Consider the following 26,138-nt stretch of genomic DNA (forward strand, 5'->3'; position numbering starts at 1 on the left):
AAAATTTTGTATTTTAAAAAAATCGTGCACGCCTAAATCTGCCCCGAACTTCCTTATTAAAAAAATTATTTTCTTTATAATATTCTTGTTAAAAAGATACTTGAATAATCTTTTACTAGAATGTCTTGCGATATGACTCAGAACTCAGAACCTCGTCCCTGACTCTGCTTTTCCAAACTCCTAAAAACTACCCCGGAGGTGACCATAAAGTGTTGGTAAAGATGATTTTTTATCACGGATGAGAGCAAAGACTGTTTTATGTCCCTAGAGACATCGTTATCAGTTTTTCCTTTTTCTCAAGCCGACAAAATTGTCACAAGAATAAATATTATGAGTTGTGGATATAAAAATTTTTGATATCAGAGATCTGTGTTAAATGAGGAGAAAATTTATGACAATCCATTTTGCCGGGTCTCTTTAACACCCTTCTCGCAAAATTGCAGTATGGAGCGTCTGAAAATTCCAATTTAACTGTGGGGTTGAAATGAAGACATAAGATCCATATAATATAAGATTCTGTCAGGAAGGGCGAATTTTCACCATGATAAAATTTATTGCATAATTAAAATTGTGTTCTGAAAATATTCTTTCTTGCTCTTAATGCTTCATCTTGTACCTCCTCTGAAATGAGTTAAAATTAATAGGCCTTCATTTTCTTTTGGGGCTTTGCAGGAAAATGCGGAAATTTGTGCTGTGGAGTTAGAAGATCGTCACGTTCTTGGTGGTTTTGTTGGGGGAGAACGAGGATGCCGACATCAAGATGTGACTGCGGAAGTTTCCTGTTCGGAATTGTCTTCCTGGCCACAGCAATTCATTTCACAGTAGCATATTTGGTGATTGTGGATGAATTGGAACCACCCGGAACGGTTATTTTCAATGCTTCAGTTTACAAATTGGGCTCCGAAAGGCACTATAAAATCAATACTCATCGAAGTGCAAATTTTGTACATCATCTTGTAGAGGTGGATAGCAAAAATGGCCAGATTCGCCTCAAGAAATCACTCTCTTGCGATGGGATTTACTATCCCAATCTCTTTACGTTTTACGTAGATTCTACGTCAAATATGCTCAGAAGCATTGACTACTACAGTTTACCGCTTCGGGTGTTCATTTCCGGGAAGGAATGCAATGATGAGAGGCGTCTTGAGCTGTTTGGGAGAGCTTTTGAGGAGGACGATCACTTCAGGGAAAGGCGTAGTTTCGAGGAAGACGATTTTCGGGCATATGGTGAATATCGCGGAAATAACTTTCACTTCTACAAAAACGATTTTCCTTGGATGTTTCGGATGTCAGAGGTAGAAAATGCAACTAACTACCGAAACTTCCGGGAGGGAGATGTCCTTTTTGACAGTCAAGTGTCCAATAATCTCCGGCATGAGATTATTAATCGCAAAAGGAGACATCTTGAGGAGTCTCTAGATCAGAGAATGCACAGAAAGATTGCTGATGCTAAACAATGGGTTTCAGAGACCTACGCATCCTACGCTATTCACAACACAGACAAATGGAACAAAATCTGTCTGAAAAAGAGTCAGTTCATCAATTCCCTCAATGCTTTCCTTCCCAAATCTGTTCAGCAATCCTGCAAAGTTACCTTCCTTGATGTTGGCGATGAAAGATTCAAAATCGAACAGCAGAATGGGGATCTCGTTGCAAGCCGGGATCATTGCATCTTCGAACCAATGTGGAAGGTCATCGTAACCCTCAGTGTCCGATGCAACAGGATGGATCTCGTAGATGCTGATCACAGGCTCAAAATCGTCTACCATCATCAGGAATTCAATGACACGGACATTGCCAGGCGAGTTCGAAGGGAGCTTCGGAATCAGAGCCCCTACTTTGAACAAGCCCTATATTTGGCTTCCGTGCTTGAGGAACAACCTCCTAACGCTATCGTGACAACTGTGAGAGCAAGGGATCCTGAGGATTCTCCTGTGGTCTATTCAATGGTTTCCCTGCTAGATTCGCGGTCTCAGTCAATGTTTAAAGTAGATTCAAGGACCGGGGTCGTAACTACGGCTACGAGCTTGGATCGAGAGCTGATGGATGTGCATTATTTTAGAGTTGTAGCAACTGATGATAGTTTTCCACCGAGATCCGGAACAACGACACTTCAGGTGAGATTCACAATTTTTATTATTTTTTTTATTCTTTCTTTATCTTCTCAAAATATTTGGCGTGTATTTTTTTTTGGGAACTAGAACTTTGGAAGAATTACAGTTAAAGTCCGGCTTCAAATCTCGAATAACTTCACCTAATTTCAGAACGAAACATTTTAGAACTAAGGCTTATTTCGATAATGAGCTTTAAAGAACGAATTAAAACATAAAGGTGAAAAAATCTGTTCTGTAGTTATACTTATTTTTATTTAATTTGTTTTAGCATTCTAAAGTTTAGTTAGTGCATAACTAAAACTGCTCTATCTCCGAGAGTTTTACTCCGATTGACTTGAGATTTTCAAAAAATGTTCTTTACTTATTATCCTATTTAATAAGCAAATAAAAAAAATCAATTTTTTGAAGCCTTCAAACCCGTTTACTCCCTTAAGTAAGATATTAACCACATCAATTCGTCCCTTTATCCTATATTAGGTGAACTTGGGGTAAAATGTAACAAACAGAAAACTTATAATTTGAAAATTTTCAAGAACAATGTAGGCTAAGTTTCAATTTTTTCCTATGGATAACTTTCATAAACATCCTTAAATTCCAAACGAAGATGTCAAATTTGTTAAATGTTTTGGAATGTCTTGACCCTTTAACGACGAGACACTTTTTACGGACTGAAAATCAACAATAAACATTAAACTGAGAAACATAATCAATGATAAGTCTTACATCTAACTTTGGAAGGTCCAACAGAGTCTGATTCGGTGTATTTTGTGCTTCTATGAACGGCAGGGACAAAAATAGCCCAGAAATTTAAGTAATTTTTCTGACAATAACAGTGAATAATATTTTTCGCTTTAATGAAAAATGTTACGTATGAGTATTGTAGTTTTTATTGCCATAAGGGGTTTGTTTAAAAAACATCGGAAGTATAAAAAATAAATAAAATCAATTATGAATTTGAAAATTTACATATTCGCCATTTTTGAGCTTAAATATTTACTACATAGCAAATAGCTAGAGACTTGCAAAAAGTATTCTAGATTCCTTCAACCTTCTACTTTACAATTATGTACTACTGATATAGGAAAAAAATAACTTTAGGTAGTCAGGAAAAAATATTTTCTTTATGGGACACCGGTGTTCCAATCGTCCTTAAAGGGTTAAAATCCAAGCCACAAACAATGTGGATTTGAATATTTGAGAATTTTTTTTAAGATGTCAATTTTCCAGGGGGTAAACAAGTCTGCCACTCTCGGTTCACTTTGGGTGCCGATCCGATTTTGGAGACTGATCGCGCGATCACCGCGTGCTTTGAGATAGATTGCGCGGTCAGTGGGATCTTATTAGAGACTGATTGTGCGATCAGGGCGATCTTGGAGACAGATTGGCGCAATCTATTGATCTGCCACTCACAGTTCACTTTCTATGGCCATTATTTATTTACTCCCTGCATGTTTTTTTTGTTTTCTTGAATAATTCCAAGTTGATTTTTGGAGGTTCTTGGAATCATCAAGAACAATTTGAAATTTGAAAAGTTTCACGCAGATTTTTTTTCGAAATTAGGAATGTTTTTGCAATAGAAAGTTCGAAAAGGATAAAAGTATAAAAAATATGACATTTGGCCGTCCTGTTTAGTCGAAATGAGTTAGAAATGACTAATTTTCTAATTTTTATAGCTAATAAACAATAAATTCTGCAGGGAACTCAAGATGTTTTGCAGAAGTGACATCTCGCTAACTATGGAAAATCTTGAAATCTTAGTTTTTATCCAAGATATTTTTTAGTCCTATTAATACCATACACATCAGAATATTAAATCTTGATCTTGGAAATACATATTTGACAGCTTAAAATTCTGATCTTGATCTTGGTCTCAGAATTGAGGCCAATATGTCCTTTAGTATTTTTTTAAAGAATTTCCGTAAGACAAATAATTAGAAAATGGCTCAATCCTTTAAGGATAAGAGGTTTAATAAATTGAGGATCAGAAAAATGATCATTTTGACTGCCTTTTTAGAGAAAAAATATAATTTCATATAGCCGTAGGAAATGTTTTTCTTCGTGTTACCGGCAATCTAATCGTTCTTAAAGAGGAGGAAAATGATCTTCAGCTTAGCAGTAGAGTGGTAGATTTTATAAAATAATGCCTTCTCTAAAAATCTCTGAAGCCTTCCGCGTGTTCGTGAACAAAAATATCCTTTTTGTCACATCTTGAAGTCCTTCCCCTGTTATGCATTTTGCGTATTAATTTTGTTTCATCAAATTTATAAAAATCTTAAAATAATAATTTATGCAAATCTAATTAAAAATCTTTTAGAATTTATTCCTTGATTTTATTCTTTGGAAATTCTTTTTATCCGAGGAAAGTAATAAAAAGATATACAAGGGTTTTAATTTTTGGTAATTTTCAAACTTAATATTGTGTACAGTATTCTAGGATTACCTTTAATTTTAGGACTTAGGGCGGAATCACATTGACAGTAAAATGCTCACAGTATTTCGTTGATTTACACATTTCCATTGCAATTCTTACGCAAAATTTCAATTACCGTATTAACTTATCTCATACCCGGTGGCACTAGGTGAAAATAGTATTTAAGTAAACTGAAGAAATAAAATGAAAATGCGATAAACGGTGGGCAAAAAAACTGTAGGATTTTTTTCTATAGTTTTTGTACAGTTTTTTGCTCACCGTTTATCTCATTTTCATTTTATTTCTTCAGTTTACTTATATTATTTTCACGTAGTGCCACCGAGTATGAGATGATAAGGTAATACGGTAATTGAAAATTTTCGTAAGAATTGCAATGAAAATGCGTAAATTAACGAAATACGGTGAGGCTTTGACGGTGACGGCTAGTATTTTACAGTCAATGTGATTCTGCCCTTAGAGATATTCCAGTGACCATCAGGCTACTTAAAGTTGGTCTAAATCTAAAGATCATCCTTAAATACTAGAATTAAATAAAAGGTTATGAAAAGGAGAGGTGCAAAGTCATTCGCATCTACGGTATATAATAGTGAATGTATTTATTCAGTTTTTTATTTTATTATTTTTATTTATGGTTTTCAGAATATAATATTGATGAATAATTTTTGCTTTTTTCATTTTTTAATTTCTATTCTAAAAAAAAAGACAGTAGACTTGTGAGACTTAAATTTTTCATTATTCGCTTTAAAGTGGTTATATATATTAAAAATATTTTGTTTTTTGTGAAGTTTTTGATATGATTTTTTTTTCAAATAAATCAGTTTAGTATTGAAAAAAAATCAAATGTTTCTCTCGCAATTTTTTGTGTGGTCGCTTTTATTGTAATTGAGCTTAATTTATTGTCAATTTATCGACTTACAACACCTTGTTTTGTCTGATAGTGAACGAAAAATCATGAATAAATTAGCCAATTAATGCAAATACCAAGATAATTATGATCACAGTAATTTTATCAAAATCATGTTTTATGGCTTTAGACTTTTGGAAAGTACCTCCGGTGATCGTTTTTCTAGTGTTAACAGGTAGTTTAAACCTAACAATTTGGATGAATTATTGAAGCAGACTTTTAATTAAAATGTAAACTTTGGGTCTTTATTTTGATTATTTAAATTTTGATCTAATAATTTTTGTGTCGTGTGAAAAAACAATAATTTATTTTGCTAAAATTGGATCATTCTATGCAAACTTTCTAAGCTATAATTGTATTGATTTCTTAATTTATTTCCCTAATAAATTTATTCTTCTGACCAAATTTTTAGTCTTTTTGAGGATTTTATTAAATGCTTCTGTCGTAATTCAAAACCACTAACCATCACTTTGGGTTTTAGAGGCCATGAACTAATCCATGAACCATAGAGATGTTTTAAATTTGAATAGAGCCATAAATTGGCTGTTCGCCCAATTCTTTCTGTGTCACCTAATGTGGGAATGTATCTGCCGATGTTCACAGGTGAATGTGCTGGATTGCAATGATCATTCTCCCACGTTCGAGGCTGAGCAGTTCGATGCGTCAATCCGGGAGGGAGCTACTGTCGGATCAACTGTGATTACCCTTCGAGCAACTGATCAGGACTTTGGGAAAAATGCCGAGATTGAGTATGCAATTGAGAGTGTGACTGGAGGAGGCGTCACGACGCACGAGCAGGATGCCCAGACCTTCCGGATTGATGGTCGGAGTGGGGTAATCTCCACCCGGAGTGGTCTGGACAGGGAAACGGCGGAAGTGTACACGCTAATTGTAAGTGCAACGGACATGGCATCGCCGCAGAGCGAGAGGAAATCCGCCACGGCGACCGTAGTTGTGAAGGTGCTCGATGACAATGATAACTATCCGCAATTCAGCGAGAGAACCTACACGATCCAAGTGAGTGAAGATCAATGGGGCGACAACAACGTGGTGGCTCACATCAAAGCCACCGATGCTGATCAGGGGAATAATGCGGCGATTAGGTGAGTTTATTCTTGGATGATTCTAACATTGATTAACACTCCATTTCTCTGGTCTTTGGCCATCATCTGGCAGATTTTTTGAGACATTCGTCGTGACACGCTAACGGTTCAGTGTTCTTATTGCTCAATCATGCTAGAAAATCGTGTGCAGGAGATTACGTTATAATTTGGAAATATGCAAATGTGGTGACAATTAAATTATGACAGAGAAAAAATTTTAAACGATTAGTGATACTATGACAATTTATAGTTAATTATTTAAGTAATTTATTTATCATGGCAAAATTAAATAATTATCTCTTGCTGGCGTTTAAATAATTTTATAATAATTTAATTAAATTCCTAGAAAAAAATGCAAGCTATAACCATGTGAGTTTGCGAGATAATTATCTACATTCCAAAAAAAAACCTAAAAGAAATAAATCGGTGGTAAAGCGCTGACTTTGTAAAATGTTAGAACTCGCTACCTAAATACTTAAAGGAGTAGTGTTCACAAGTTCGCTATATTTCTTTCACTGCTGATTTTTTTAATGCTTGGCTTATCGGTTTAGAACCGATTCGAACCGATTTTTAAATTACTCAAAAAATGCTCAAAACAGAATGCTATTAAAAATCGGTTCAAAATTAACTCATCGATTCATAACCGATTCAGAATCGGTTAGAACTGATCAGGGTTGGGCGAATTTTTTACATTTTACATCATTTTTTACATACTAAAAAAAACTTTAACATGTAAAATGTATAATTGATTTATATGCATCAAATTTCAAATTTAAATTTTTCTTTTTCACTCAATCAAAGAATTCTCTGTAAATCATTAAAATATTTTGCGGCTTTTTGCCGTAAAGCTTGTCGTCGAAAATGCATGGTGAAATTTAATTGGAACATCAGTTCAAATTTTCCTTTAGCCGGTTGAACAAATATAAACCACATAAATAACGCATAATTTTTTAATCTACATATGCTCAGGGAGTTTTTCAATTGTTCTGTGGTTTCTGTTAATCATCAATATTATGAAAATCATTCAAATTAAGATTTATTTCCTTCTTTCTTCTTAACGACATTTTTTGTTTGATTTTGCTAATATATTGTCCAAAATATCACATCCTAGAAAACAATGTTCATAAAGAGAATCAGTCTCTCCTTGCTAACACTGATTCTGTAGTAATGAATGTTTACAAAAATATTTTTTAAATGTTCTAGAAACCATCGTGCTTTGTTATTAAACTGAAACCAACGTATTAAACAAAAATTCATACAAAAATTACGATATTGTGTCGATTTTAACAAAATCTGCACAGAATCTGAGTAAAACGATCGAAATTGTTAAACGTTTTATTCGGAAGCTGTGAGGATTTTATATTCAATTTTAACCGTCTTGTGCTGAAGCTGTGCGCTTTTTATTTGTAATTTATTCTTTTCGTGTTTAAGTTATGAGTACTTTACATACAAGTGAAATAAGGTTTTTAAGGCATTTTTAAGTTAAAGTTGCACGCAATTTGAACACAATATTAACCGTTTTATGCTGAACCAGTGCCGTTTTGTGACAACGTTTTTTTTTTAACTGAAGCTGTGCGGGTTTTATGGACAATAATGATCGTTTTTATTGAAGATTAATTTAAAAATATCATATTTAAGATAAGAAATCAAAATCTTTAATTTTTTCTGCACTTCAGTAGTTTTTAATTGCTTCTTAAATATACAAAAACAGCTAAATAATTCTTCATCAACTCTTCTATTTGAAACACTTTTTAGCTTTAATTTCTGGTTAAATGGTGATAAAAAAATATAGAAAAAATATCACTGCATTATATTTGCATTGCATATATACCAAATTGCAAGTTTTTTTTACGTATCATTACATCAAAGTCTCTTATAATTACTATAAAAAATTATTAAAAATTATTCTTTTTAGATTTTAAAAATTTATTTATCAAGTCATGTCATTTGACTATTTACGAATAGTGAAAGAAAATTGTATTTTTATGTCTCATTGTTTTACATGTTTACTAATAATATTAATTTTGATTCCATTTTTCGTTAACGGTTAAAAAATTCAACATGTTGAGGATTTAATATAGACAAACGTTCTGAAATATCTATCTGTGAAAGGAGGACGAAGTTCTTTTTAATTAGAAAAAAAGTAACGTTATTTTACTACAGGCAGTGTGCAAAATCGTTCAATTACTTCAATGTTCAATGTTCTTTGTTCAATGTTCAAGTTTCAATGTATCTGAATTAAAAAATCTGAATATTTAGTGGATCCTAAACAAAGCAAAGGATCAAGGATCTGTAATTCAAAATAGAGTATATATATATTTTTTATTTTTACTAAATACTTTAGCTTAAAAATAATTAGGTACTTAAAAGTACAACTAACTTTAATTCTTTTCTTGCAGGTACGCCATTATTGGCGGTAATACTCAGTCGCAATTCTCCATTGATTCTCTGAGTGGAGACGTGACTCTGGTCAAACCGCTGGACTACGAAAATGTCCGGAGTTACAGACTGGTGATTCGAGCTCAAGACGGTGGAAGTCCTTCCAGGAGCAACACAACGCAATTGCTGGTCAACGTGTTGGATGCTAATGATAATGCTCCGAGGTTCTACACTTCGCAATTCCAGGAAGCTGTCCTGGAAAGCGTACCTGTTGGCTACAACATTGTACGCGTTCAGGCCTACGATTCGGATGAAGGTCAAAATGCCGAGATTACCTACAACATACTCGAGAGGGAAGATAACTTCCCGCTGGCTGTGGATCCTAGAACGGGTTGGGTACATACCCTTAGACCGTTAGATAGGGAAGAACAGTCTAGATACAGTTTTCAAGTAGTTGCCGTAGATGGAGGAATTCCTCCGAAATCTGCCAGTACTTCAGTCGTTGTTACTATTCAAGATGTCAATGACAATGATCCGGTCTTCAGTCCCAAATACTACGAGGCTACAATTGGGGAAGATCAACCCCTTGGGACTCCTGTTACTACGGTTACTGCTACGGATCCAGACGAAGATTCTCGGCTTCATTATGAATTATCATCGGGAAATACTCGAGGTAGATTTGCGATAACTAGCCAGAATGGAAGGGGACTGATTACAATTGCTCAACCCTTGGATTATAAGCAAGAACGACGATTTGTCCTTACGGTTACTGCAACAGATTCGGGAGGGCGAACTGATACAGCTACAGTTAATGTTAACATTACCGATGCCAACAACTTTGCTCCGGTTTTTGAGAATGCTCCATATACTTCTTCGGTATTTGAAGATGCACCTGTAGGAACTACGGTCCTTGTTGTTTCTGCAACGGATAGTGATGTAGGAATCAATGCTCAGATCACTTACTCCCTGAATGATGAGACAGTTAATGGTTTAGGTGCAAGTGAACCATTTACTGTTAATCCTCAAACTGGAGCTATTGTAACGAATGCTCCTTTGGATCGGGAAACAATTAGCGGGTACTTGCTTACGGTTACGGCTAAAGATGGTGGAAATCCTTCTCATAGTGATACGACGGATGTCGAAATAACGGTTACGGATGTCAATGATAATCCTCCAGTATTCAAAGTTCCAGTATATCAAGCTTCTATTCCTGAGGATGCTTTGATCGGAACTTCTGTTATACAGATTGCCGCTACAGATCTCGATCAAGGTATCAACGGTAGGATCAAGTATGCCCTTAGTGATAAAGACAAGGAGGACGGATCTTTTGTTGTGGATCCTACGTCCGGAATTATAAGGACTAACAAGGGCCTAGATCGAGAGAGTGTACCTGTCTATCACCTTACAGCTATTGCCGTAGACCGCGGAACGCCATCACTTAGTAGTTCAGTTGAGGTTCAAGTAAGGCTAGAAGATATCAATGACTCCCCTCCGACTTTTGAATCCGACAAGATCACACTTTACGTAGCTGAAAACTCGCCTGTTGGATCAGTTGTAGGAGAGATCCATGCTCATGATCCCGATGAAGGAGTGAACGCTCTTGTTCAGTATTCAATTATTGGAGGGGATGATTCAAACTTCTTCAATCTCGTTGTAAGGCCAGGATCTGAGAGGGCACAACTCGTTACCCTTACAGAGCTAGATTACGAGTCTCCGAAGAAGAAGTTTGAACTTGTTATTAGGGCAGCAAGTCCTCCTCTGAGAAACGATGTTCATGTTGAGATTTTGGTGACAGATGTCAATGACAACGCTCCAGTTTTGAAAGATTTCCAAGTGATCTTCAATAACTTCAGGGATTGTTTCCCTAGTGGAGAGTTCGGAAGGATTCCAGCATTTGATGCAGATGTTACTGATAAACTGAACTACAAGATCCTATCGGGAAATAATGCTAACCTTGTTAGGTTGAACTCTTCAACTGGTGGGATGGCCTTAAGCCCACAGTTGAATACAAACGTTCCGAAGTTCGCAACAATGGAAGTTTCGGTAACGGATGGGATCAATGAAGCCAAGGCAATAATGCAATTGGTCGTGAGATTAATAACTGAAGATATGCTCTTCAATTCTGTTACTGTTCGACTTGATGAAATGACAGAGGAAGCTTTTCTTTCACCTCTGTTGAACTTCTTCTTGGACGGTTTGGCTGCAATCATCCCTTGCCCAAAAGAAAACATTTTCATCTTCTCTATCCAAGACGACACTGACGTTAGTTCCAGAATTTTGAACGTCAGTTTCTCAGCTCGGCGTCCAGACTTATCCCATGAGGAGTTCTATTCTCCGCAATATCTTCAGGAGAGAGTCTATCTCAATCGTGCTATTCTGGCTCGGCTGGCAACAGTTCATGTGCTTCCATTCGATGACAATATTTGCGTAAGAGAGCCATGTCTCAACTACGAAGAGTGCCTGACAGTCCTGAAGTTCGGCAATGCTTCAGGATTTATTCATAGCGATACTGTGCTCTTCCGCCCGATATATCCAGTTAACACATTTGCTTGCCGTTGCCCTGAAGGATTTACTGGAAGTCGAGAACATTATCTTTGCGATACTGAAGTAGATCTCTGTTATTCCGATCCTTGTCGGAATGGAGGAACTTGCGTTCGCCGAGAAGGGGGCTACACATGTGTATGCGGAGAGGATTTTACAGGTTCCGATTGTGGAATCCCTGTAAAGTCACTGCCTCCTTGCACTGCCGAAGTTTGCGAAGGTGGTTTCTCTTGCATTTATGGAAATATTAGTCCTCATCACCCACCTTACACTTCAACTTGCGAACTAAAGTCGAGATCCTTCTCTAAGAATTCGTTCTTGACATTCAACAGCCTGAAGCAGAGGCACAGATTTACGCTGAAAATGAAATTCGCCACAGTACACGAAAACGGATTACTGCTCTACAATGGAAGATACAACGAACTCCATGATTTCATAGCTTTGGAAATTTTGTCGGGAAAAGTGGTTTTCTCTTTTTCTTTGGGTGATGCTGTTGAAAGTGTAACTGTTAACAAGGAAACTAAGGTCTCTGATGGACTCTGGCATACAGTAGAAGTAACCTACTTCAACAGAACTGTAGTCCTTGCATTGGATGATTGTGATACAGCTCTGGCTCTCAGTGGAGACCTCGGTGATCGCTGGAGTTGTGCCAATCAGACGACACTGAAGTTAGATAAGCGTTGCACATCACTCACAGAATCCTGCCACCGATTCCTGGACCTAACAGGACCTCTACAACTTGGAGGACTTCCGAAAATTCCAGCTCACTTCCAAATCCAATCGCATGACTATATCGGTTGCATTTCTGATTTCTACATTGATAGGAAGTTTGTTGATCTCAATTCATACGTTGCGGATAATGGAACTGTAGCGGGATGTCCTCAGAAAGCACCATCGTGTGCTTCAGAGCCATGCTTCAATGGAGCGACTTGTCATGAAGGCTGGGGTGTTCATCTATGTGAATGTCCTGAAGGTTTCACAGGGAATGCTTGTCAGGAATCTGTGCCACCACCTTGGAGATTTGCTGGAGATGGGGTTCTCAGTTTCAATCCCTTACTGAGACCTATTCAGTTACCATGGCTCACTGCCCTATCGATCCGGACTCGTCAGAAAGATGCTTTCTTGATGCAGATCCAAGTAGGACAGAACAGTTCTGCAATAGTTAGTCTCAAGGATGGGATCCTCCACTATATCTACAACGGAGAACCTATGTTTCTATCTGGAGTCACGTTATCGGACGGAGAGTGGCATAGGATTGAGATCAAATGGCTAGGAATGGAGATATCCTTATCAATTGATTACGGTCAGAGAACAGGAGTTGTTCCAATGTCCCAGAAAATTCAGGGACTTTACGTTGGAAAGATCATTATCGGTGGACCAGATGGTGTGACCCCTAGTCTAGCTAACTTTGGTTATTACGAGGGTTGCATCCAAGATGTAAGAATTGGCGGGCCACAGTCTGTTCTCAATCGACCTACTATGCGAGAAAACGTTATTGATGGATGTTCTTCAGCTGCTCAGTGTCCAGATTTCTGTCCGGATCATTCAGTTTGCGTAACTAGTTGGGATGAGGCTCACTGTGAGTGTTTACCAAGCTTCGTAGGAAGCGAATGTGCTCCTATCTGCACAGTTAAACCTTGCAGCTCTGGGATATGTCGTGTTGATGGTGAAGATCGCAAGGGATATCATTGTGAGTGCAATTCGACTTTTAGTCATGGCGAATACTGTGAACTTCAGATCCAGCAGCCCTGTCCCGGTGGCTGGTGGGGTGAAAGAGGCTGTGGACCCTGTCGATGTAATCTCAAACAAGGTTATCATCCTGACTGCAATAAAACCACTGGACAGTGCTACTGCAAGGAAAACCACTATCAACCGGTTAACGAGACTGCTTGCTTGCCTTGTGATTGCTATTCAATAGGTTCGTACAGTGGATCCTGCAATCGTCTAACAGGACAGTGTGAATGTCGAGAAGGAGTTATTGGGCGTAGATGTGATTCTTGCTCCAATCCTTATGCAGAAGTCACCCTAAATGGTTGCGAAGTGGTTTATGATGCTTGTCCGAGATCTTTCTCTGCTGGACTATGGTGGCCTAGGACTCCGATAGGCCTTACGGCTACTGAAAGCTGTCCATTGCCTGCTCGTGGTAAAGGTTTCCGGGTGTGTGATTCAAATGGCTGGAGCCATCCGGATATGTTCAATTGTACTTCAGAACCGTTTATCGAATTGAGAAAGCAATTATCGCAGATGGAAAAGGAAGAACTATCTCTCAATTCATTTATTGCTGTCAAGATGGCGTCGAATTTGCAGCAAGCTTGTGAGATTGTTGGTATGTCTGGTGGCGGAAAGATGCCCCAGAATTTATCAGTGAACTCTTATGCTGTTGAAACATCTTTTCTGCCGAAAGAGGATATTTGGAGTGACAATTTCGAAATGGACTATCTGACTCAGGAGTTTAGATTCATCCATGATAGGCTCTATGGAGCAGACCTTTTAGTAACTGAAGGAATACTGCATGAGTTGATCAACTACGAAATGATGCAGAGCGGGTTGAATTTGAGCCACAGCCAGGATAAGGATTTTATCCGGAACCTAGTTCAGTGTGCTAGTGTCATTCTAGATGAGAAATATTCTACAGAATGGAAGAAACTAACTAGCCTTACAATGAGAGGACCTAATGATTTAGTTGACGCTTTTAATAAATATATGGTTGTCTTGGCTAGGTCCCAACATGACACTTACACGAATCCTTTTGAGATCGTTCATCAAAATATGGTACTAGGACTGGATATCGTAACGGCGGAATCGCTATTCGGGTACGAACCTCAACAACTGAGCGAATATCATAAGAACAAAGTTAAGAGTCATCAGTTCACAACAGAAAGTGTTATCCTTCCGGATACCAGTTCATTCCTTCAGCATTCATCGCGACAGAAGATACCAATTCTATCTTTTCCAAAGTACAACAACTACATTCAGGACAAAGCGAAGTTTGATCTACATTCAAAGATTCTTATACCACTGGATATGCTAGGGATTGCTCCACCAGGAAAGGATGAGGTAACTCATTCGGTTTCTGAATACAGGGCTATAGTCTCTTATGCTCAGTACAAGGATGCTGGGGGTCTCTTCCCCGACAATTTCGACGACACGGTGACCCGTAGATGGGGAGTCGATGTTCAGATAGCAAGTCCAATACTTTCCCTAGCAATACTGGTTCCCAGCACAAAAGATGGGAAGGAACCCGTCAAGAAGCCCGATAAGACTGATCTCAGTGATATTGTTAAAATCCCGTCCAATGACATTGAATTGATGGAGAATCATCATGAAGAAATTCCCAAACTCAATGAGGAGATCAAAATAATGGCACATGATATGGATGAGGGTATTCCTAATTTGGAAAATACCCCAGAGATACATCTTCAAATGCCCAGTGAAGCACCTTTTGAATTGGAGAAGCAAGAAAAGAGGATTCCCGAACCCATTCATGGAGAAAATGAAGCAATGTATGAAGATAGACGGCGACTCTTCAAACGAGAGGTTCTTCAGGATAGCAATGAGTCATCCAGTGATATTGATAGAGCTAACAGCTTGATTTATAGATCTTTGGGATCACCTCATCTTCTGCAACCGATAAAGATCCAGATGTGGCTGAACATTGATAAGAGTGGATTTGGTATTCGAAGCAATCCTCAATGTGTTCGATGGAATAGCTTTACAAACTCCTGGACACGTATTGGATGTCAGACGGAAATCCCTGACTATGAACTTGTTGCAGAGGAATCGGTTCTCTTGATTAATTGCTCCTGTACTCATGTGTCCAACTATGCGGTTTTGGTGGATGTTATTGATCCGGAAGATGTGCCTGAACCGTCTCTTCTCGTTCAGATCTCTTCGTACTCTGCATTCATGATCTCCTTACCGATACTTCTCGCAGTTCTTATTGCTTTGGCACTTCTGAGGGGTATGCAGACGAATTCTAACACAATTCATCAGAATCTTGTGCTCTGTGTCTTTGTGGCAGAACTTCTCTACTTCGTCACGATGCAGGCTCGGAAGGATTTGCTGAATAATGAGGTGAGTTCGGCATTTCTGGCTAGAGAATGATGATGAGTTAACAAATGACATTGCCTTCCAGTTCCCTTGCAAATTGATAGCCATCAGTCTCCATTATGCATGGCTGGCGGCTTTTGCATGGACAACTGTCGACTGTATCCACCTGTACAGGATGCTGACGGAAATGCGTGACATCAATCACGGTCCCATGGGATTCTACTTCTCACTGGGTTATGGCGCACCAGCCATCCTCGTTGGATTGTCCGTGGGTGTTAGAGCTCATGAATATGGAAATAGCTTATTGTAAGTCTTCCTTTTGGTGAGAATTCCTCCTCTTCACCCAATTTATTTAACTTCTCCATTGAATTTCAGCTGTTGGTTGTCAATTTATGAGGCTGTCGTGTGGTGGCTCGTGGGACCAATTGCCGGAATGTCTGTGTTGAATTTACTAATACTTTTTGTATCAGTAAAGGCGGCATTCACACTCAAGGACCACGTGCTGGGTTTTGGAAATTTGCGAACACTTCTCTGGCTCTCTGTTGTATCACTCCCATTAATGGGAGTGATGTGGGTGTTGGCAGTTTTGTCAGCTTCGGAGAATTCTCAACTCCTTAATGTATTGCTATGTGTTGTGGTGTTTATTCATGCGATTTTCTGCTTGATTGGCTACTGCATAATCAACAAGAGGGTTAGGGAAAATCTCCATAGATCTTTTTTGAGGTGCATGGGCAGGAAGGTTCCACTTCTGGATTCGTCTCTTGTTGTCAGCAGCAGTTCACAGAATGTCAATCCTAGGAGTCCTGGAGGATTCTTGGCGGGAAGTTATGAGACTACGAGAAGGAACATAGGAATCAGTGCTTCATCCACAACTTCCAGGAGCACAGCAAAGACCAGTTCGAGTCCCTACCGAAGTGATGGTCAACTGAGACATACTTCCACCTCAACTTCTAATTACAATTCAGCCAGTGATGTGCCATCTTACTTGAGAGGTTATGAGGGTCGGCAGAAAGAAGGTAAACCCAATGGTAAACGAACTCCAATTTTAATTCCCAGGACAGGATTCCTTATCGCTTAATTTTATTTTGTAGCAGAGAAGTATCGCAGAAGAAAGGATTCAGACTCAGGATCAGATACAGATGGACGAAGCCTAGATCTGGCTTCGAGTCACTCGAGTGATGAGGAGGAATCTCGAGTGGGAGGAAATACAACAAATTCCCATCGAAGTGCTGGAGTCAGTGTTACTCCCTACTTGCCAAATATCACAGAACACGTAACCGCTTCAACTCCTCCAGAATTGAATGTTGTTCAGAGTCCTCAGCTGTTTCCCAGCTTAAAGCCCACGATGTATGCTCCCAGGTGGTCTAGCCAAGTCCCTGAATCCTACCTCCCAACTCCAGCAAATCCCGGAAGATGGTCTCAAGATACAGGATCTGATAACGAAGTCCATCCTCACAAGGCCAATTCTCCCAATCCTCTACCCAACCCTGACCTCACAGACACTTCCTACCTCCATCCACATAGCAAAATGAACATGCCTCCGTCAATCCTCGAGAACATAGCTGAGAACTACAATCTCCAATCGACTGACGCCCAAATGTACGACAATGAGAGGTACAAGTACGAGATGGACAGAGAAAGTCTCTATGGGCGCAAGAAGGACTACCAGGACAACTACGGAGACTACGACACCGGAGCCTACATGCAGAATAAAGTCCCTTACGCGTCTGGGAGTGAAAAAGACTACGGATCGACGCAGATTGTCAACCACATTCGCCCTTATCACAATCACCACGAGAACCCACCGTTTCTCCATGATAGAACTCATGGATACCTAGGGAGCCAGACTGGATCTCCCTACATGTCCAAGGAACACATTGCTGCCGAACTGTACAGCCCACGAGAGAGTCACTACGCTCTGAAGTCTCCTCCAATCTACGGAGAGCCCATGCACAGTGTTCACACGATGCTGAAAAACGACTATCAGGTGAGTCCTGTGAGTCCTCAATCCGGCTTCAAAAGGATCAAAAATGAGTTTTTTCACGAAAGCTAGCGTAGCTTTGGTAAAATTATTCTTGTTTTTAATTCAAAGGGCAAATTATTTAAATTGCACTCACACTGGTCAGTTCTTTTGTATCAACACCTTTATAAATCGGAATCGGAATTTACGATAATAGACACGGATTTTGATCTAGATTCTTCTCCACTTTTATTACTCAAACAACGTTTCGGAGCTAAGCTCTTTTCTCCGGTATGCAAAGTAAAGGGTGGGAAACAGGGTCTGGATACAATATTACTGTGTATACACTACTGGATGCACTGGACGACAATTGTATGGTGAAAAGAATGCGACACAAAGCTACTGTCCAAGCATCAAAGACTAAATTTCCCAAGCTTATTTTGGGACAAAATGTCAAAAGACATTCAGCTAACTTCATGTCGCAAAAAAGGAAATTACGAGAAGTGCGAGAGACATCTATTGGGAAATTTAATTTAATTTAATTTAATTTTAAATTCTCACAACTCACTGATTTTGATTAAGAATTACGATCGAGATTACGATATTATTGGGAGTCCGTTTGGAATAAAACTTTTCCTGAATATACCCAAGTAACATTTTTTTAAATCAAATTACAGTCAGCTCTCTGTTATACGGATGATTCTGGGTGAAAGTGACAGATAAAAATGTATGGAGGGGACTTTTTTTGCATTGTGTTTGACAAATGACATCCTGATATTATAGCTGAATGTAGAAAATGCAAAATGCAAATTTTAAGTTATTAAATATACTTTCACAAAGCGATCTAATTCTGTGACAAAAATCTTACAGATATTTACAGTCAATTCTAGCAAAGAATTGCAAAACAAAGATTATAAATCTGCCAAAATGTAACGAAAACAAAATGGCGTAAATAAAATGGCTTCCATTTGCCATTTAATCCTTTATCACAGTTAAAATGTTGCAATTTCTAATCTTCCTAATTTTTTTTTCTCAGCATCGTGCTGTGGACTACCATTCAGACCGAATGTCAGAGACATCGGACAAGAACTCCTACAAGTTTCCCTTCAATGCCGAAGAGGATCACTCCACGTGTTCAATGCCAGTGAATCGCCTTCATGGTGTCAATGACATCAACAATCCTGGCATCTTGCCATCAAGTCGGCTTTCGTCTCGCCACGGATCGAGAGCCTCATCGCCACCCACAGGAGGGGTGTCCGTGGCCCCTATGCAACCCCTAGCACCACTCACAAGCATCACAGACACCAGCGAGTAAGTACCACTCACTTCCCTGACACTTCCTTTTCCTCTTTCTTTCTATCATCTCTTTGTTTTCTCACGAATAGCTCTTTTCTGTGTGTTTTCGTAGTTGGAAATTGATTCTTTTGTTTGTTCTTGTTCTCGAGTTTCTCATCTCTATACAGTTCTAAGTGACAATGTTAGACGCATTTCGAAAGAAGAAATGAAGAAAACTTTGTGTTTGATTGAAAATTCATAATGTTTTTGAATTTAAAGTTATACATAAACTTGTGGAAATTTAGGGGAAGAACAAACTCTGGCTTCGAACACTTCACATTTTTCGTATTCTTTTAATGAATCTGTCATATTTTTTTTAAGGAAATGTGTGACTTACGGGTATTTGTAAAATAATATTGCCATAAATTAGGTCAAATTCAGAAGGGAAAAATATAAAGTATGCGTAACCTAGGGTGACATGATAACTCTCTCTAATTGTTCCATCGCTAGTGTCGAGTGTCGATTATGGGCGATCGAGATGATAACCCGCATTTTTTGTCACTAGTGTCGATAATTCTCGCCAGTAATTTATCGACACCTCTAGAGCTGTCGATTTCTACCTAGCTGACGAAATGAAATTTAGAGAAGATTTTACATGTTTTTAGTAAGTAAATACTTACTTACTTACTTACTTATCCGCCGTTGTGCCCCCTTATCGGGGGTCGGCCCTCCTACTTCGAAGGCGCCAAGTGGCGCGCTCCTGCATCTCAGCATTCACGAGGTGACTTCGCCTCATGTCCGTGTTGATCGTGGATTTCCACGATGTTGGTGGTCTTCCCGGACCTTTTTAGTAAGTAAATGCCCTAATTTATTTTATATTTATTTTCTTCCTCAATAGTCCAATTTAGATAAAAATATAATTTATGGGTTGACTATTTTAACTTAAAATTAATAAAATCACTGAAATAACTCCGGTTGCAAAATCAAAACAAGCGAGAGTGAGGTTATGTTTTACTGTCCCAAAGTGTCACAATAACGAGCCGATAATGCGTGAAGAGCCGAAACTCATTTCATCTCATCATTTGGATTTAATGATTCTAGGGATACTAGAGATTCGATAGTATCGAATCGATATTAGCGAGTCAAAGTTATCATTTCATCCCAGAATGTGTGCTAAGCCTGAAAACCTTTCCCTAGCGTACTTGAAACATTTTTTTATTATATAAACAAATTATTGCCCATAAGTATCAAAAAATTTTCGTGATTGTTTGATATTAACTGAATATTATCAGAATTAACTCGTTTTCTTCTAACATTTGAAAAAAAAGAGTTATGGTTTTATCTTTGCTGTTTTTTTAGCCATCTCGGGACTTTTATTTCATTGAAAAAAGCTGGGAAAAGACATAAACAATTGTTTTTTTTTGTCGCTACCACCAAAAACCTTTAAGTGAGGTTAGATTGAACGTCAAATGCTATTTCGCATCCTCTTCAAGTGTTTCGATTTTTTGGGACAAATGGGATAGTTTGAATCCAATCTAATTCAATACAAGGGTTTGTGAATTGGTTATGCCGTTTTATATCAAGAAAAATAAAATTTATCTCAATCTAATCTAATGCTGCGCGAAGTATAAGCGGCTTATTTGATTGCCTCAAGTGTAATTTGTTATATGCAATCATATCAATCCTTTGGGTTAATTTAATTAAAGTATTGCTTTTTGGGCCAGGTCTACCTTTTTATCAATAAATAGATCAGATTCTAAATATTACGTGATTGAAAAAACAAATCACGTATCAGAACGCTAATTAGCGATAAAATAATGTGAACAACATTAAAATTTTAATGTGCATCAGGTGGTATAGCACGTTAAGGATGATGTGTTCGAATTTAATGACGCAATAAAAATTTATTACACTCTTATTTTGTTACTTGGGATTGGGAGTAGATAGTTTGATAGATTTATAGGTGTTGAAGTCAGAAAATACAAAGAAACCGAAAATTACATTTTGATCGTCCTTTTTGCTAAATTTTAGTATTTAGCGTCCACAAAAAATGTTGGTTTATGTATTGGCTAATTATTAAGATTTTCCTGAGAAAAAACTGATGTTTATTTTCATTTTACAATCTTCATTTGAACTTTAAGCAGAATTTAATCTAAGTTCTAAAGAGTATTTGGTAGTGAAGGCAATTCCGCCACCCTGTTTTGATGACAAAAAAGTGTCTTGGATCAAAAATCGTATAGTGAATAAGATAACTGGAATTGTTCATGACTAAATTTTGGTGGTAATGGGTTTTGTAATTATTACTTATGATTTTGACGATCAACAACTTGATCCAATTGAACCCAGCTGACGTTTTTTTCATTTTCTGAGCTTTTCCATGTTCTTCGTTTAGTTTTATCGTCAAATACTTTTTAGCTGGGACGCAAACCCGTTATGAGAGAAATAAACCTTTCCTGTAGGGGAATTCTGTAATTTTCGTGGCATTGTCGTGCGTGAGTTCGAATGACAATGCCATTCGAGCTTTTTCGTCATATCCTATGAGTTTGAAAATGCAATTCATTGATTTTTTAATGAAATCCCTTTACTTGATAATTTTATGAAAATACAGTACGTCTTGGTTGATTTGCTTAACAAAATTCATTGTCATTTGAATTGCCAAAAATCTCAAATATGTGACTTCTGACAATGCCACGTGAGCTAAAATGCCAATGTCACGGCTACAGAATCGTATTTTTGAAAAAGCCCTCCTAAGATTCGAACCCAATTTGTCATATGTCATTGTCAGAGCGTTACAGAATTCCCCTCCTGGACTGCCTCTCGGATAACTTTAAGCCAATAAATTCTTTATTTCAATTTATTTTCTATGCGTGTGCATTTTCAATGAAGAACTGTATTTGTTTGCTTTTAGTTTAGAAAATATAATATGTTCCTGTCTAACATTTCTTCTAATACTTCCTGTGTTATAAACAGATGGTGCTGGACAAGACTAAAGCAAATTTAAATTAAAACAAAATCATGTTTTGTCCTTTCTTCCTTCTTCTCAAAAACAAAAATTACACCACAAACAAAAAATCATTAATTTGTCTTGGCATTGGGATACACAAATCATCAATATCATTCTTCAACAAATTACTGCATAATCATCGTAGATCTGAGGTAAATGGATGTTGATTTATTATCCTTTTTACTTTTTATTTCCTTTATTTTGGATGGATGTGAAGAGTTTATCGTGATTTTGTGTGATTTTCACTCTAATTTATTCATCTCACGTTCATTTTGGGACTTGTACAAAATGCATGAAGTTCTAAAGCTTGGTGTTTGATGCGTAAAATTGAGCTTTTACGGGGTTTGAAGTGCTAAAACATTTACACACTCTTGGGAATGAAATGTGGAGGGAAATTTCTAAAGTGGCTTTTATTGTGTTTTGTGCTTTTTTTTTGAGTGTTTGAAACTCTAATTTGAAGTGATGAAAAATTTAATGAGTGTTTTATTTCGTCCTTTTTTTTCTTCCATCAACAATTTGCATTTGCAACTGAAGGAAGGCTACTGATGATGCTGAGACAACTGTTTGATGATCAACATTATGAGTAAATTAATTAACTTTTAAGGACTGTTTAATTGTAACATCCTGAGGGAATTTATTTACATGTCACATTTTATGAAAGGAAAAAGAGAACGAACAAGGGTACAAAATGGACAAAGAATTATGGCAAAAATTCCCTCGGCCATTTGACTGTTTTTAAAGCATTTTTATTTTAAGAAATTTATATATTTAATTTTTTTTTATTGTGTAATTTTAAGTAAATCGGAAATTTTGTCAAATATTGCCATTTTATTGTATTTTGTTTAGAAACTCATTTTTTTATTAAATAAAAAGAAAATTTTCTAAGTAGCTAAGGACGTAAGAAAATTAATGTAAATATTCTGTACTGACTGCATTTAAGGATTTTTGTAAGGCATGTGACGAAGGTGTCGAAAAAACAATTTCTTTGAGCATTATTCACATTTCATGAAATATTTGATCGAAAAAAAATGTTCTAATCGCATGTTGTCCTCTGATTGGCTACAACTTGAAAGGATTTAAAGCATTCAAAAGCTTTAGCCAATCGAAGAAGGTGATACGACTAAAATTCTTGCTGGGGTTAAATATTCAATTAGGGGAGCGCGGCAATATTTCGGATTCGGACAGATTAACTTTGAAAAGTATATTTAATTATATACCATTGTTTGTTTCTAAAGTAATACTTATTACATTGCAAAGGACGAATGGGAAAATAGGCATTGCTCTTAGTTAAAACATCGGACACTTTATTATGGAGAAAATGTAATATCGTCCACTTTTCGTGAAATTTCGTACAGTAAGCGTTTGCTCTTCCGGAATTTTTCCAAGAATTATCTTACAGTGTTTCATTAGTAGACGCTTTTTGTTTCTTTAGACATTGCACAACCTGAAAATGAAAAAAAAAAAACAGAAGATTGTGGAATTTTGAGAAATTAAGAAACAAGTGGACGATATTAGAAACAGACTAACTAGAGAACCGCTAATAAAAGGTGTTGTCCTATTTATTTCCATTTAAATCCTAACCCGCTTTTCCGTGCTATAGTCTTCAAGGCATCCGAGTCAAAAGTGGACGATTTTCAATGGGATAATCCCTAAAATTTATAGAATATTACGTATAATTTTTATGGAAAATTCTTATAAAAAATCACAGAATAATAACGAAAGAAAGAGCCAGTTGGACAATTATAAATTGGAGAATGTCAATCTGTGGTATTAAACAGCTTTGATTTGTTCTGCTTCGCAGTTAGAAATTTCTGTACTTTAACTTTTCCGTCGTATGTTGCTTGCAAGAATTATAGAATTAGGGTGAAAACTCCGTGCAGTACAAGCGCGGATTTTTTGCGTTCAGTTCCATGGAGTCTTGGTTGGCGAGAAATATATCAGAAACTAAAATTGAAATATTCTAAGGAAATTTTGAATTAATTTTTAATGAAGGTTCTCTTATGTAAGTTAGATTTTTTCAAGGAAATATACTTGAAAAGATATATACAACAGAATAATGAGTATATTCCATGGCTTTTTCGTTTAAAGTAGAGAGCGGCTATTCAGCTACAGGGACTACGTGAAACCCTTTTAAACTGAAGTTTCAGTGAAACAATTTTAATCAAGGGGTGAATAAGGAGTTTTTAGTGCAAATTGCCAGATCGGCGTCGATCTGGAACCAAAAATCGGCAGATCGGCACCGATTTGGGGAAGTGGAAAGCAACTATTCGGCTATAGGGACCACGTGAACTCCTTCTAAAGTCTCAATGAAAAAATTTTAATCAAGGAGTGAATAACAAGGGACTCTCAGAGTAAATTGACAGATCGGCGCCGATCTGAAGTTTAAAAATTGGAATCACAAATCAGAAGGTCAAACCGTCAAACCGATTTAGTTGAACTATTGGCAGATCGGTACAATCTTTGCAAAAGATCATCAGATCGGCGCGGGAGCGAACCTTAAGCAAGCGGAACCGTTATTTACCCTTTGATTTTACAGTAGACTCTCTCAAATTCGGGCATATGGGACCGAAATGTCAGCCGAATTAGACAGAAATTCGGGCTACAAAGTTTTTGAAATGCAACGATTTTTTATTCATGTGCATATAGATATTGAGTTTACACACAAATATATAACGTAAATTGCATGAAAATCTCTCAATAATGCAAAATCACATCAAAACTATGACAAACCATGCTAAATTTGAGCATATTTGATTCATTTGATAATCATAATCAAATTTGAAAAATAATAACAAACTTTTTTCAAATGTAACCGCTGCCCGAATTAAAAAGTAGCCCGATCTTAAAAGAGCCGATTTTTCGAGAGTCTACTGTAATTCAAATTTAATTTAAAAATGAACGTAATTTGTGTTGTTTTTATATTAATGAATACTTAGAAGAAAAGTACAATTCATAAAATATTCGAAATTTGAACTTAAATCTATAATTTTACCCAATTTATTTGTATTGTACGATATTACACTCAAAATGAACACCAGTTCAAGTTGTCCGAAATAATGCTCTGTTCCCCTACATGTGAATAATGCCTTAAGGAAAACTTATCAAAATTCGGAAAGGAAATTTTAGAGCGAAAGGATATTAGTAAATAAGGCTAATTTAAATGGAAATTGCTCAGACAATTCAATGTAAAATTTCTTCTTGAAAGACTTTTAAACAACTTTTCAACATATTAAATGTCATATTTCACTGTAAAATTTTTGAAAAAAATAATCTGTGCTTCTTAAATCATTCCTTATATTTATAATTCCCAAGAGAGATTGAAAGACATTCCATTGAATTAATTCCATTCCATTTTACAGTAAATAGTGCTAAAAAGAGGAAAATGAAAGAGTGCCTCGAGTTTAGTTAATGAGAGATGTGTATAGAAAAAAAATAATAAATTTTAAATATCTTGTATACTTTTTATATACAAAAAGCTCCAAGCCCCAGGATAGAAAAAAAAACTTTGCTCCCTGAAGCATGGTTGTACATTTAATTTCATATTCCTTTTGTGCAATGATTCTTCCTTCTTCCTATTTAAATAGTCTTTGGAAAAAAAAAGAATATAACATTCCACTTGATATTCATTACGAATGAGTTGCTTAATCTTGTCATGCAATCTAAAAATGATGAAAAAAATGTACAGTGCATGTTGTGGAAATAAAACTTTTCTTTGGAGAAAATTCATATTTAAAAATGCTGTCATATAAAATGCTAAACTCCTGGATTTAAAACATGACTAAGAGATGGAAAGAATATTAAATTGTGATTTTATATTTGTATATTATATATACACAAATAAAACATTTAAACAATTTCCCAACGAAAAGTCTTTTATCAGATTTTCTTTAGGGCATTTAAGGAGAAAGGGATATCTCAAAGTAATGTAATATTTTTGGGTTCGCTGTTGGCTTATTGCTTATAGGAAATTTTGATGATTGAAGGCTTTTTAGAAAAAGTCTTTGAAGCCAAAAGAGGTTTCATCGGTTTCCTTACCTTTTAGGTATAATAATAATAATAATGCTGGCACAACATTCCATGAAGGAACAAGGCCTTCCCGCAAGGGGATTTCTAGACATGCATTATTATTTTTTCTTGTACGGGATGAGGTTGTCAGTCCCATGCCCGTGGAATCAAGATAGGTATATTATTTAGGTATATTATTTAAAAAATGATCAAGAAAATGTGCTTGGCTCCAAATTTGAGCTTCTATCTAAGATAATTGTTTATCAATATGCAACAATCGTTTAAAACAATTTTAAAATGTTTTTAGCAATTTTAGGAATATTCCAAATGAATAAATTCTCTTTTGCGGAAAAGTTCCATGAAAATTCGGTC

General features: G+C 36.8%; 1 protein-coding gene across 1 annotated transcript in view; it reads left to right on the forward strand.

Moving 5' to 3' along the window:
* Window positions 1-25,623, forward strand: part of LOC129802390 (protocadherin-like wing polarity protein stan) — a 94,578-nt gene extending 68,955 nt beyond the window's left edge. Inside the window, exons 2-9 of the mRNA XM_055848158.1 lie at window positions 673-2,117; window positions 6,053-6,552; window positions 8,952-15,546; window positions 15,608-15,828; window positions 15,898-16,550; window positions 16,614-17,509; window positions 18,519-18,793; window positions 22,296-25,623. Coding sequence (XP_055704133.1) covers window positions 747-2,117; window positions 6,053-6,552; window positions 8,952-15,546; window positions 15,608-15,828; window positions 15,898-16,550; window positions 16,614-17,509; window positions 18,519-18,793; window positions 22,296-22,329 — 10,545 coding nt within the window. The 5' untranslated portion in view covers window positions 673-746 and the 3' untranslated portion in view covers window positions 22,330-25,623. The remainder of the gene's footprint in view (window positions 1-672; window positions 2,118-6,052; window positions 6,553-8,951; window positions 15,547-15,607; window positions 15,829-15,897; window positions 16,551-16,613; window positions 17,510-18,518; window positions 18,794-22,295) is intronic.
* Window positions 25,624-26,138: the final 515 nt, after the last annotated feature.

Source organism: Phlebotomus papatasi, chromosome 2, assembly GCF_024763615.1.
Source record: "Phlebotomus papatasi isolate M1 chromosome 2, Ppap_2.1, whole genome shotgun sequence".
Lineage (NCBI taxonomy): Eukaryota > Metazoa > Arthropoda > Insecta > Diptera > Psychodidae > Phlebotomus > Phlebotomus papatasi.